The following is a 12,616-nucleotide window of genomic DNA, read 5'->3' as shown; positions in this document are numbered from 1 at the left end:
ATCCCGTGCACGTGCATAGGCATTAAGTTCTATTTTTGCAGCTTATTCGGCAAAAGAAAGTTCATGTAATTTCTAGTACTCTCGGAATATGGAAACTCGGTCTATTTTTATTGCTGTATCCCCATTATTTTATATACATGTCAATTAAATAGTGGTTGGAAAAACTGAGTGCTCCGTAGTCTGGAATTACTAGAAATTTATCCAATATGAAAGTCTTGAACAATTTTTTGACATGGTTCATAGTTCCAACTAAAAAGTTGTTCCTGTTGATTCTACTGGTGGACTGGACTGGTAGATTTCTAAAAGCAAGTCTTCAACTAAAAACAAAACAGTTTATCCTCAGGAGAGACCCTTTTTCCTTTTCCCATGTCCTCTTTCTCTTTGATAAACGTCAATTCTATTCCATTCTTTTCAAGCAGGTGACCACAGTATATCAGTTCAAGGCAGGAATTTCTCTTCTTAATTAGTACGTGTTTAACCATGGTTTGCCTACTGGGATTCTTGTTTCAGTGCAAGAATTCTTCGGTCGAATCTTATTTGATTTCGATCTTGATTGTCATTGGCATCCTTGTGGCTCTCCGTCTGCTGTGTCATTGGATCCGGCTGCTGCTGAAAAATGATGAGTCTCATAGCGATCAGGGCTCGAGTGAAGGGGTTGAGACGGAGCCCCGAATTCCACGAGGCCTATTTTCAAATCATTCGCGATATATATCATAAGTTGAACATCCATTTCAAAGCGCAGAAAGACAGATATCAAGAATATTACCAGATGATCATGTATGTTTTTGCCTCATAGGAGAGCCCTTCTACCAAATGATCAAAGAAAATTTCACTTATTTTGTTGTTTACCATCTGTAAAAATTTGTTGTAAATTCTTCTTCCAATAAAGAACTATAATATAAAATCTCATGCGCTTTATCATTTTTTTGCACTGTAATTTACCGTACGTCGTCAACTAATGATGATGACAAAATTCGATTAGTGAGCTTTTTTATAAATTAATGACTATTTTCTTTACATAAAGTACTATTTCATCTCTATTTTGAGAAGTTGAGATATGTTGTTCAATTGGCTAACCAACCAATTATTTATTAGCAAGTCGTCAATAATCAACAAATCGTCTCAGATTTACCCCATTAATTTCATCACTAACCCGCTAAATTGATGACATGTTCATAATTATATGATTGGACAGCCAATCAGACAGTAAAATTGGACAACATATCTCAATACCTACTGTGAAAATTTCTATTGCTCAATATTATCAGGCTCCGTTGGACAAATTTATATAATTTATAAATAGTACTAGTTGGTCACCAAACGGATGCTAAGTCTTTGCAATCAAGCACTATCATAAAGTCACGTAATTATGAATCTGTCACATCTTGTTTTTGAGTTTTCTTTTTCTTACTTTCTTGCAGGAAAACGAGAAAAGTGAATATAAAAAAAGCGAATGAATATGCCAGGTAATAACATCTCTCTTTGAGGTAGTGCTGCATGTAACAAGTATTCGACTACAAGTTGCAACGAGATTTGAATTTAGAATTTTATGTACTATGACATTAGTATACAACATCAGCTTAAGTTTTAGAAAGAAATTTACTTATTTATATCTATATCTTCTATAAGATTCGACAAATCTTGATCATACCATCAAGGAAGCTCAATATACTCAGGAGCATTCTAGGTGGAATCTCGAATTTGACTTGTGCTCCTAACTCGCCATACTTTAAGGACTCCGTCGAGACTAGCCGTGCAAACAGTGCAACCCTCCTCGGTATCCTCCGATACACGTTCAAGAAAGGCGGCCACACACCTTATAGGTCCTCTATGACCTTGAAGCACGCCAATGCAAGCATGTCGACCATCTTGTTCCCGAATCCAAATCCGGCTCGTCCCATCAGCCGAGCCACTCACAACATAATTCACTACACTGGCTAAGCACATCACAGCATGAGTGTGCCCCGGAAGTGCACCGCCATATTGCAACTGGCCGGACAACCACCCTTTAAGCCAATATTGCACGTAGCCATCCGTGCAACCACCATATAGCACCCCGCCATCTACCGTTAGTGCTAAAGTTTTGATCGGAGAACTTTTTGCTGGCAAGGTCACGGTGAGGGAATGGGGATGATCTCCATTACAAAAGTTACGCCGCCATACTCTAACGGCCGCATCATCGGATGCAGTATAAAGAACTCCATCGTCCGCCACCACAATGTCGTTGATCGGCTCGGGATGTCCTTGGATTGTCTCGATGCATTTTAAATCGGAGAGTCTCCAAACTTTTACTGTTCTATCAAGGGATGCCGAGTACAAAATGTCATATGATACATTGATTGCCAGTGATGATATTGGCCCCATATGTTTCATCTGTTTGATTAATACAAGGTTGTAACAGTTTTCGTCAATTATTTTTCGGGCTTAAACGAAAACTTTGCCATTTCTAAAATTGCTTGAAAATTTTCCTATACGAATTCAAATTATCTTGTCTAATTTACTAAATATTGGGAAATAAATACAAGAATAAAGATTGCAAACTCAATGTGCTCATATTAATTTGCTATCTAACATTTAATTTTAAATTGGACTTAGGAACGACTTAGGGTATAAATACACATTGAATTATCTTGGACATCACTATTTCACAGAATTAAAATTGGTCAAGAATCAAGCTGCTTGACATATGCTTAGAGGGCAGAGGTGCGTGTCACCTTAGCATCAGTCAGAGAATCTGCCAAAAAAATTGTACACATAATATGGTTGTTGAATTTAAGTAGCTTGATAATGAAAAAAGTGGCATGGCAATCTAGGCTGCTTATCATCTTTTTATTTTAGTCAAACTAATTGAACGTGGATCTAAATTGAGCAAATTGTGACAGGTGATTAAGTCTAGTTACGAATATGAAACAAATTCCAAGTTCTTCAAATAAAGCGAACTTAATAATCAAGGTGAGATTTTGTTAGAAGTTAAGTGCAACTCAATATTGTTTGATTTTATGTGTTTATATTTATTTTATTAGCATAATATTTAATTTCCAAATAAGGTTTCATATTATTTTTAGGTTTCCTTACAGTAGTATAAAAACTATATTTATTTTCATTGTAAACTCTAATTCTTGTTGTCAATATATTGTTGTTTCGTCTTTTTATTCTTCTTCTTCTTCTTCTCTTCTCTTTTCTTCTTTTTGGATTAATTCAACATATTGGTTTAAGATAGATCATATTATTATCATGGTATCAAAGCCTCTAATTTATGAAATTTCTGATTGGGGCGTGTTAGAAATCAAGACAGAAATCAGGCTGTAAAAAACATAATTGACCGCATCTTAAAATCAAGATTCCGACCAAACTGGAGACCAGTTGAAAAAACTGAGACCAGATCATTGTTCAATAGGTTGAGACGAAACTTCCAATCAGGCGCGTGCCGTCAATAGGCGGCGCTTGGCGATGGCGCGTGAGGACCACGCGCAACGATGATGAAGGCGCGTGGATAGTTTTTTCGGGGTGATTCCAAAAGGCAGTTTGTTCCTTGGTAAATTTCTAATCTTTTCGTGGTATTACTTTGGTTATATGTATACTGTGCAATATATTTCAATTGTAGTTTGTGGTAGTACGTTGGTTATCGTTGGTTTCCTTAAAATTTGGGTAATTTCATTGATTCATAGTTGATCATTTATTGACTTTATGGTGGCAACCGAAAGAGATGATTCACTTCAATCCATTAGTGTCAGAGTAAATGGTAAAAATTACTTGTATTAGAGTACAATGATGAGAAATTTTCTAAAGGGTAAAAGATTATGAGGTATGTTGGCGGAACTATTGTGAAACTCGAGAATACTACTCAAAATTATGTAATGGAGTTAGATAATTGGAAGTCAAACAACGCGAAAATTCTCACTTGGACTCACAATTCTATTGAGCAATCCATTGGTTCACAATCAGCGAAGTTTGAAACAGCAAAGGAAGTTTGGGAGCACTTTCAAAAGTTATACACTAAATCTAACTTTGCAAAACGGTATCAGTTGGAAATTGATATACGAGCTTTACATTAGAAGGATATGAGTATTCTTGAGTTTTACGCTGCTATGAATTCCATTGGGATAAATTGGCTCTTACGAAATCAGCAGGACTGAAAGCATGTGAAAAATATATTACTTTTAGAGAGGAGCAGCGATTAGTTCAATTTTTATGAAACCTCGCAATGATTTTGAGAGATTCGGAGGCTCAATCTTGCATCGCACTCCACTTCCTTCAGTTGATTCAGTGGTTAGTGAACTTGTAGCTGAAGAAATACGTTTGAAATCTCTTGCGGGAGAAGTATCTCTTCCTCCATCTAGTACCTCAGTGTTGATTGTACCCTCTCAACTGTCCACACAAAATCAGGATAAAGGTTATGTGCGAGTTGCTACTAATAAGTGTAACTTTTGTAAACAAAAAGACATTGAAAGTCTCAATGTCTAAAGCTATTGAAGAAGCAGCAACCTCAATTACAGCAGCGATCTTATCGTCCCAATGCTAACATAGTTGCCACCATGCCACCAATGATTCGTCCATACTTGGAGCACCACTTCATCCAATCTCATATTGACGGACTTAGCAGAGCAGTTTCAGAAGTTCTTAGCCACACAACCACATGCTTTGTCAGCCTCCACTCATATAGGTTTGTCATTACAGAGTCACTTATGTATTTCTTCCTCATGGATCTTTGACTCATGTGCTTCTAAACACATGTCATCTAATTCAATATTCTTTAATGACTTGCGTCCTTCTAACCTGTCTATATCTGTTATGATTGCTGATGGCACACCATTACCTTTAGCAGATGTTGGTTATGTTAATACACATAATTTGTCACTTTCAAATGTTTATTATATTCCAACTCTTACTTTGAATCTTATCTCTGCTGGTCAATTGTGTGATTCTGGATACTTTGTTCAGTTTTTTTCTACTGCTTATCATGTGCAGGATCTTTAATCTCAAAAGCTTATTGGGATAGGCCGTAGACAATGAAGGTTATATGTTCTGAACAATCTAAGACCCCCACACGTTGCAGCCTCTGGTGTTGATTTGTCATTTTTTCTTTGAATTCATTGTCTTCTAGTTTTTATTTGTGGCGTTCTCGCCTTTGACATGTTTCTGCTAGCCATTTGAAATTTTTAGTTTCTATGGGCCAATTGGAAAATATACAAACTCATGACATTTTTTATTGTAGTGGTTGCAAATTAGCAAAAAAAATTTGCTTTAACTTTTCCTCAAAGTATTTCTCATTCTATTGCACCATTTGTTCTTGTTCACTCTGATGTGTGGGGGCCAACTCCTGTTGCTACAAAAGGAGGGTCTCGATATTATGTATCCTTTATTGATGATTATAGTCGTTATTGTTAAGTTTATCTTATGAAATGATGACTTGACTTTCTTTCTATTTATCGATCATTTAGAGTACTTATTAAAACTCAACATTCAACTGTATTTAAGTGCTTTAGATGTGACTTGGGTGGAGAGTATACTTCATCCAATTTCTCTGAATTGCTTGCTCTTAACGACACAATTAATCAAACCTCATGTACTAATACCCCACAAGAAAATGGCGTTGCTAAATGAAAGTATAGACACATTGTGAAAAATGCTCGTTCGCTTCTTTTGTTTGTCAAAGTTCCCTGTGAATTTTGGGGAGAAGCAGCTCTTGCTGCTGTTTCTTTAATTAATAAGATTCCATCTTCTCACAATTCAGGTTTATCATCCTTTGAACCATTGTATGGGCATCATTCGGATTACTCCTCATTGAGAGTCTTTGGTTGTACTTGCTTTGTTCTTCGTCCTGAAGTTGAACGTAATAAGTTGACATCTCGCTCTGCTATTTGTGTTTTCTTGGGTTATGGGCAAGGGCAAAAGGGTTATCACTGTTTTGATCCCATTAATAATAAATTATATATTTTTCATCATGTTGTGTTTCTTGATCACATTCCATTCTTCTCTATTTCTGATAATACTCATAACGTGATTAAAACTGACCTCATTCATTTTAATCCATTCTCTGATGATATAAACAGTCTACCTCCCATAGCCTATGTACTGTTGATTCTTCATGTCATGCAGGTACACATGCTCCAGATCATGCTACCCCTTCTCCTTTTATGGCTTCCCAAGCAACGCCTGCGATTGTTGATCCAACTCCTATTGCATCTCTTCCTCATTATCCTCAAAGTATTCGTAAGTCCACTTAGTTACCTGATTTTGATTATTCTTGTTATTCTGAGTTCTTTTGTTGCTTTCTAACATCCATTTATAAGTTAGTTGAACCATCTTCCTATAAAGAAACTATTTTGGATCCTCTTTGGCAACAAGCTATAGCTAATGAATTTTCTACTCTGCATAAGACAGACACTTGGAACTTGGTTGAATTGCCTTCAAGTAAACATGCTATCGGTTGTGGTTGGGTTTATAAGATTAAAACCAAATCCGACAGTTCGATTGAACGCTACAAGGCTAGATTGGTTGTTAAATGTTTTAATCAACAGTATGGTTTGGATTATGAGGAGACTTTTGCTCCTATTACCAAGATAACCACTGTTCGTACACTTAATGCAGTTGCATCTATTCGTCAGTGGAGTCTCTCTCAATTGGACGTCAAAAATGCCTTTCTAAATGGAATCTTCAAGAGGAGGTTTACATGATTCCTCTCCTAGTCTTTCTCACTCTCCTAGATTTGTTTGCAAACTCAAGAGTGCACTTTATGGCCTCAAACAAGCACCTTGTACCTGGTTTGAGAAAATTTTCACTGTTGTTAGCTCTCTTGATTTTACATCTAGACATCATGACTCCACTTTATTCTTTAGATGCACTTCTGCTGGTCACATTCTATTATTGCTATATGTTGACTATATGATTATTACTGGTTATGATGTTGATGGAATTGCAGGTATGAAATCAGAATTGGCTTGTTGTTTTGAAAAGAAGGACTCGGGTACACTGTCTTATTTTTTGGGGATCGAAGTTGCTTCTTCTCTTAGATGTTATCTCATCTCTCAGTCTAAGTATACTATAGGTGTTATTGAGCATGCTCGTCTTACTAATACTGAAACTGTTAATACTCCTCTTGAGTCCAACGCTCGATATTCATCCTCTGACGAAGTACCATTGACTGATCCCACTTTGTATTGCACTATTGTTGGATGTCTAGTATATCTTACCATCGCACGTCCCGATATTACTCATGCTATTCAATTATTAGTCAGTTTGTTTCAGCTCCTACTACAATTCATTGGGCAGTAGTTGTTCGTATTTTGCATTATCTTCGTGGTACATGCTTTCAGAGTCTTTTGTTTCCATCAACCTCATCCTTAGAACTCCGTGCTTACTCTGATGCTGATTGGGCCATCAACCCCATTGATCGCAAGTCCACTACTGATTTTTGTATATTTTTGAGTGATTCTCTTATTCCTTGGAAAAGTAAGAAGCAAACTCTTGTTTCCCGTTCCTCTATAGAAGCAACGTATCCAGCTATGACATTCACTACAACTGAGATTGTGTGGTTTCGATGGTTACTTGCAGACATGGGTGTTTCTCATTCTTCCCCAACTCCCATCTCTTGTGATAATACTAGTACTATTCTCTCACAACTCTGTGTTCTATGAATGCACAAAGCATATTGAGATTGATTGTCATCTGGTACATCATCATCTACAGACTGGCACCATTTTCCTACCTTCTGTTTCTTCATCGTTGCAACTTGTTGACTTCTTCACTAAATCTCATTCGGTTCATCATTTTCACTTCTTGAGTGACAAGCTCTCGTTGCTTCTTGCTTTAATATCATGAGTTGGAGGGGGGTGATAATATACGTGTTTATATTTATTTTATTTAGCTTAATATTTAATTTCCTTATTTTAGGTTTCCTATTATTTTTAGGTTTCTTTGTAGTAGTATAAAATATATATTTATTTTCATTGTAAACCCTAATTCTTGTTGCTCAATAGATTGTTGTTTTGTCTCTTTATTCTTCTTCTTCTCTTCTCTTTTCTTCTTTTTGGATTGATTCAACGTGTTGGTTTAATATAGACTAGACATTTTATTTATATTGATTAAGACAAGATTAAAGAAGATAGCATGATTAATTGTTCTTGTCTAGCTCCTATCGACCCTGTTTAGTCGACCACACCAACTCGATGAACAATTTGGTGTGTTCTAACATTCTTTCAATATTTCATGTGGTACAGCAAATAGACAAGTAGCTTTTGATAAGGTCCCTCTCTCTCCTCATCCAGTACTACACCAACTCGATGAACAATTTGGTGTATTCTCACATTCTTTCAATTTTTCATGTGGTACAGCAGATAGACAAGTACTTTTGATAAGATCCCTCTCTCTCCTCATCCAGTACCACATTAAATTGTAGACAACTTTAGAGATGAGCATTTAAAAAGCCATAAATGCAAATTAAAATCATAATAAAAGTTACCATTTTATCCTTGCCTCTGGCGATGTAGCTCCGGACATAACTTCCGGTGTTCGGTATCGTTGCTATGCGTACGTGCTTGATATTTCCGTCCCAACTCCTGCGCCAAACCCTTATTTTGCAATCAGCATAGGCTGCATAAATTCTATCATTTGACACTTCTAATGCAACTGCCATGCATGCTTTAGTTTTAAGCTGCCCACATTCGGCAAACTCCGGGAGCTTCCATATTCGAATGACGTTGCCTTGGGAGCCGGTGTATACGAGCCCATTGGACGATGCAATGGACAAGATTTGACCGTCTTTTTTAAGTATGGAAGAAATGCATTTGTAATTTGTGTGAAGTTCATGTAGTCTGGAGGGAGTGGTGGAGGAGAGGTGGTGGCGTGGTGGCGATGCAGGGGGAGAGAAGAAAGGTTTTAGAGAGAGAGAGGTGGTGCTCAGCCGTGGGGGTATGCATGGGGGTTCTGTAAACTGTGGTTCTTTATTTGAAACACTTCTTAAGAAATTTTTGCTGGGGGGTCCTCTTATTGCGAATGATGGTTCTGAGTTTAGAGGCTCTTGTGTTGATGATGCATTTTCCATCTCTCTTTCTCTCTCCTGTCCCTGCTTTGTGCGTTTGAAGGAAGATGGTTTGTATACAGGTTATTATCAAGGTACAAGTGGGGAAAGTTTATTCATTTGCACAATTTGTTGGAGTACAAGTTGAGCCACCTCCTATTTACTATGTGTTCGTGTGTGAAATTTTATAATTGTTTATAAACAAGGTGTCCTAAGGAATGTGTCGTTGAAAGTAGAAAAAGTTGCATCACTTGAATCGTTTGGACAAAAATCGAGTATAGGCAATTTTAAACTTTGACAAACAGAAAATGTTATGAATTTACGGTGCTTTTGGCAAAAAAAGAAAGGGGGATAGTACCAAAAAAGAAAGAAAAACATTATCATATGATAATTGGACCAATGTGTTGAGGTTCGATTTGGATATTTGAAGTCTAACTTCAAAAACAATTTCATTTGATAGTTGGACCTAATATATCAAAGTTCGATTTGGATCTCTAAAGTTTAACTTCAAATCCAATTATTTTGACACCTCTAATATAGTTCGACTTAGCATGCAGAGGTTCGGCCAATTTGACACCTTTTGAATGAACCAATGGACCATGGTCCATGTTGGCTCATGCCTCTTGATTGGGTTTTGAAGAGAGACTGGCATTGTGGTGTGAATTGGAACCCATCTAAAAGTCGAGGGGTCAAAATACAATTTTCATTAACGAACTGAAAACTCAGTTAACTGAAGAAAAATAATGTCTCAAACGAACTGTTGACACGGCGGCCAGTGCCAATCTGAGGCGGCAAAGAAGAAATCGGAGACAAATCCAAAACCCGAAAGGATGCATTCGTCTCAATGCGGCCATGAACTGCCTGACCGGCACCTATCATCATTATATCTTCTTTTATGATTCTTTATCACAATTTGGCCTACATCTCTGTAATCTGATCACGTCTGGCGGTTGCAGTTCTTTGGATTCGCTGGACAAGAATCCGATTTCGGATCTCCTCATCTGCCTTCTTCATTTACTTTTCACAGCATTCCTTGTGTGTTTCGTTTGTTAGTGCAATTAAGGTTTACCAGACAAGAATAAAGAAAAACATTGGACAGAGATGAAATTAAGGAGAATAAGATATTAGATTCATCTCTATGTCAGATCTACAAGGAACTCATTACAGAGATTACACTTTCATCTTAAACTAAACTTCCTTAAAACTCTCAATCCTAGTAAAACAAGAGTTTGAATTATTTTTACCAGCCCAAATGGAATTTGGCAATTAACAAGCATGAGACACAGAATTGCAATCAAACAAGCACTACATTTACACATCAATTCGAGTAGAAAATTACATATTCAGAACATGTACTACGAGCAAAAACTTTGGGCTTCCGACTTATATTTCTGCGCAGAAGCGAGTACTCCCAATAAGACAAACTAAACATCTACTAAACCTTTCGGGGCTTCATGATTTCCTTGCTCTGATACTTCATGCCTAGCCTCGGAGCTGCAGACAACAATTTATTCATTTAAGCTGGCCCATGAGTTTATACATAAGTCAATAACTTTAAACCATTGGTGAATGTGGCTAAAGTGCATTGCTCTATCTGTAAAGAAGACTTAATTATGCTTAGAAGTTCAGATTATGTTCAAGCAAGTCTGTCACCAAGAAATCATATAGTCATCACCAAGAAAGATAATAGGTTGCAAGTCATACCTAGACCGGTTGCATCTGAGCCTTTCATGATCCTTAATCTCTTGCAAGAATCAGTGAACATCCTAAAAGCAAAAGACAGGACTTGTAAATTCTTACAGCTTAAGATATAACATTATGAAACAGCAAATTGTTTTCAGTATGGAGTCAAACTAAATGAATCCTTTTTCAACACTGTTCAGCTATCGCTAGAGTTCCATAACCAAATGAAATAGAATCTTCAAATTCGAGCAGAAAATGTAGATTAAGTTATATGGAAATAGGACTTACTCCCATGGAACATCACCAACGAGCATCCAGTCACCATCCTTGTCTTCATAAGTCAGAACGTATTCAGAGCCATGGAGAAGATCCTTTAAGCAATTCTCTCTAAGATGCTCTTGCCCGGGAAGTCCATGAGACGCACAATGCCCTGGGTCACAATCATAAATTAAACAACTTCTAAAATAAATATCTTTTTACAGTCAAGGTTGGAATAAGTTCCTTTTTTTAAGAGTTGCACAAGTTACTATCAAAATAAGTAACTTTTTTTTCTTTTTCTTTTTCTTTTTTTTTTTTTGAGAAACTTAGAAATGGATATATTATCCAACATGTTTGGAAACAAAAGTTTACTTAAAAGTAACTTTTAAGCTTAGCCAAACATTCTACTGTCAACAGAAGTCAAAACTCAAAATCATTACACTAAAGTTAGAGGGTAGTACCGATGTGCGGAACGTCAAGAAGCCGGAAACAGAATTTTAGAGGAATATAGAAGTACTACACAATTTGATTCAGATAAGAAATTTTGGGGTATAGCCCTAGCTAAAAACAGATCTCATGAAAATCACACATGCATTTATTTATGTTTGTGCGTTGGCACACATGCACGCACGCTCATACAAACACGTGTTTGAGAAGCCAGAGAGGGAAGAGTACCAATAGTAAAGCAACTAAACATTTTCTCAAGAGCAGAAGAAAGCTCTTTGTAGCTGCAATAGGTTTTAAGGTCAATCTTCCTCAAATATGGAGCACCATCCATGCTAACCTTCACATAAAGGGAGCCTACTCCCGATTTTCCCTCATCATCATTATTTTTAGATAAATTGGTGGCTAGGGTGTTCTTACGGAAAGATCTAATGGGTGGCCATCCCACCACTTGTGCCCTGTTGAGAAAAATAAGATTTGTCAGTTTAAGGATATTATCAGATAAACAGGAGAAAAAGAAAATTTCTTGAACTTCCAAAAGATAATGGCTTTGCTAAATGATGTGAAGGACGAGTACGGTGCTAGAAGTACCTGATTCTTGGAAGTTAACTGTAAACAATATAGATATAATTCAAAGAAAAACAGAGCTAATATATTACAGGATGATTTAGAAGAGAACTTGCACAAAAATGAAGTTCAAGTTCAAGAAAACACTATTTTCAATAGAGAACTGAAGATTGACAGCCAAAACATTCTAGAGACCCAAACATAAATTAAACTTTATCACAACCAAACATTAGTGGTTAAGCCTAATCCCTCTTTACATTAGCAACGATAAAGATAACAAGCAAGCACTTATAGTGGTTCACCCTCGAGGCGAGAACTAAGTCTATTTTGTTGCTGTAACTATCCTAAAATTTTGTGTGCAATAGAGTGGTATTATAGCAATATGCGGTTAAGGAGATGTGTACAATATGATTAAGCTCTACAAAGCCGAACATCAAACGAGTATCAAAAGAAACATTACAAATTGTGAAAGAATATATAGAAAGATAAGAAGTACAAAGACTACTATCAGGAAAAGAGGGGGAAAACTCACTTTGAAGCAGGAGCAGCACTATTATTGTCATTCTTTTTCTCTTCAACGGGCTTTCGAGGATTCCGGTTTCCAATTTCTTTTCCAGAAGGTCCAGCTAAGGAACTTTGCAAAGT

The 12,616-nt window shown here is 36.7% G+C and overlaps 2 protein-coding genes across 2 annotated transcripts in view; both read right to left on the bottom strand.

Moving 5' to 3' along the window:
- Positions 1 to 1,461: 1,461 nt before the first annotated feature.
- On the bottom strand, positions 1,462 to 9,068 carry LOC111377873 (protein JINGUBANG-like). The gene is made up of 2 exons (XM_023004012.1): positions 8,462 to 9,068; positions 1,462 to 2,373 (listed from the first exon to the last, which is right to left on the bottom strand). Exons 1-2 carry the CDS (start codon positions 9,041 to 9,043, stop codon positions 1,684 to 1,686), a joined length of 1,272 nt encoding a protein of 423 aa, XP_022859780.1. The 5' UTR covers positions 9,044 to 9,068; the 3' UTR covers positions 1,462 to 1,683.
- Positions 9,069 to 10,195: 1,127 nt separating this feature from the next.
- LOC111402809 (auxin-responsive protein IAA8-like) overlaps positions 10,196 to 12,616 on the bottom strand; it is a 15,021-nt gene continuing 12,600 nt past the window's right edge. The window contains exons 4-8 of the mRNA XM_023031140.1: positions 12,504 to 12,610; positions 11,636 to 11,862; positions 10,991 to 11,132; positions 10,724 to 10,785; positions 10,196 to 10,513 (exon numbers count right to left, since the gene is read on the bottom strand). Coding sequence (XP_022886908.1) covers positions 10,455 to 10,513; positions 10,724 to 10,785; positions 10,991 to 11,132; positions 11,636 to 11,862; positions 12,504 to 12,610 — 597 coding nt within the window. The 3' untranslated portion in view covers positions 10,196 to 10,454. The remainder of the gene's footprint in view (positions 10,514 to 10,723; positions 10,786 to 10,990; positions 11,133 to 11,635; positions 11,863 to 12,503; positions 12,611 to 12,616) is intronic.

This window comes from Olea europaea, chromosome 1 (assembly GCF_002742605.1).
Source record: "Olea europaea var. sylvestris chromosome 1, O_europaea_v1, whole genome shotgun sequence".
NCBI classification, from domain to species: Eukaryota; Viridiplantae; Streptophyta; class Magnoliopsida; order Lamiales; family Oleaceae; genus Olea; species Olea europaea.
Note: the sequence above shows the minus strand (reverse complement) of the source record. Positions and strands in the feature narration are given on the sequence as shown.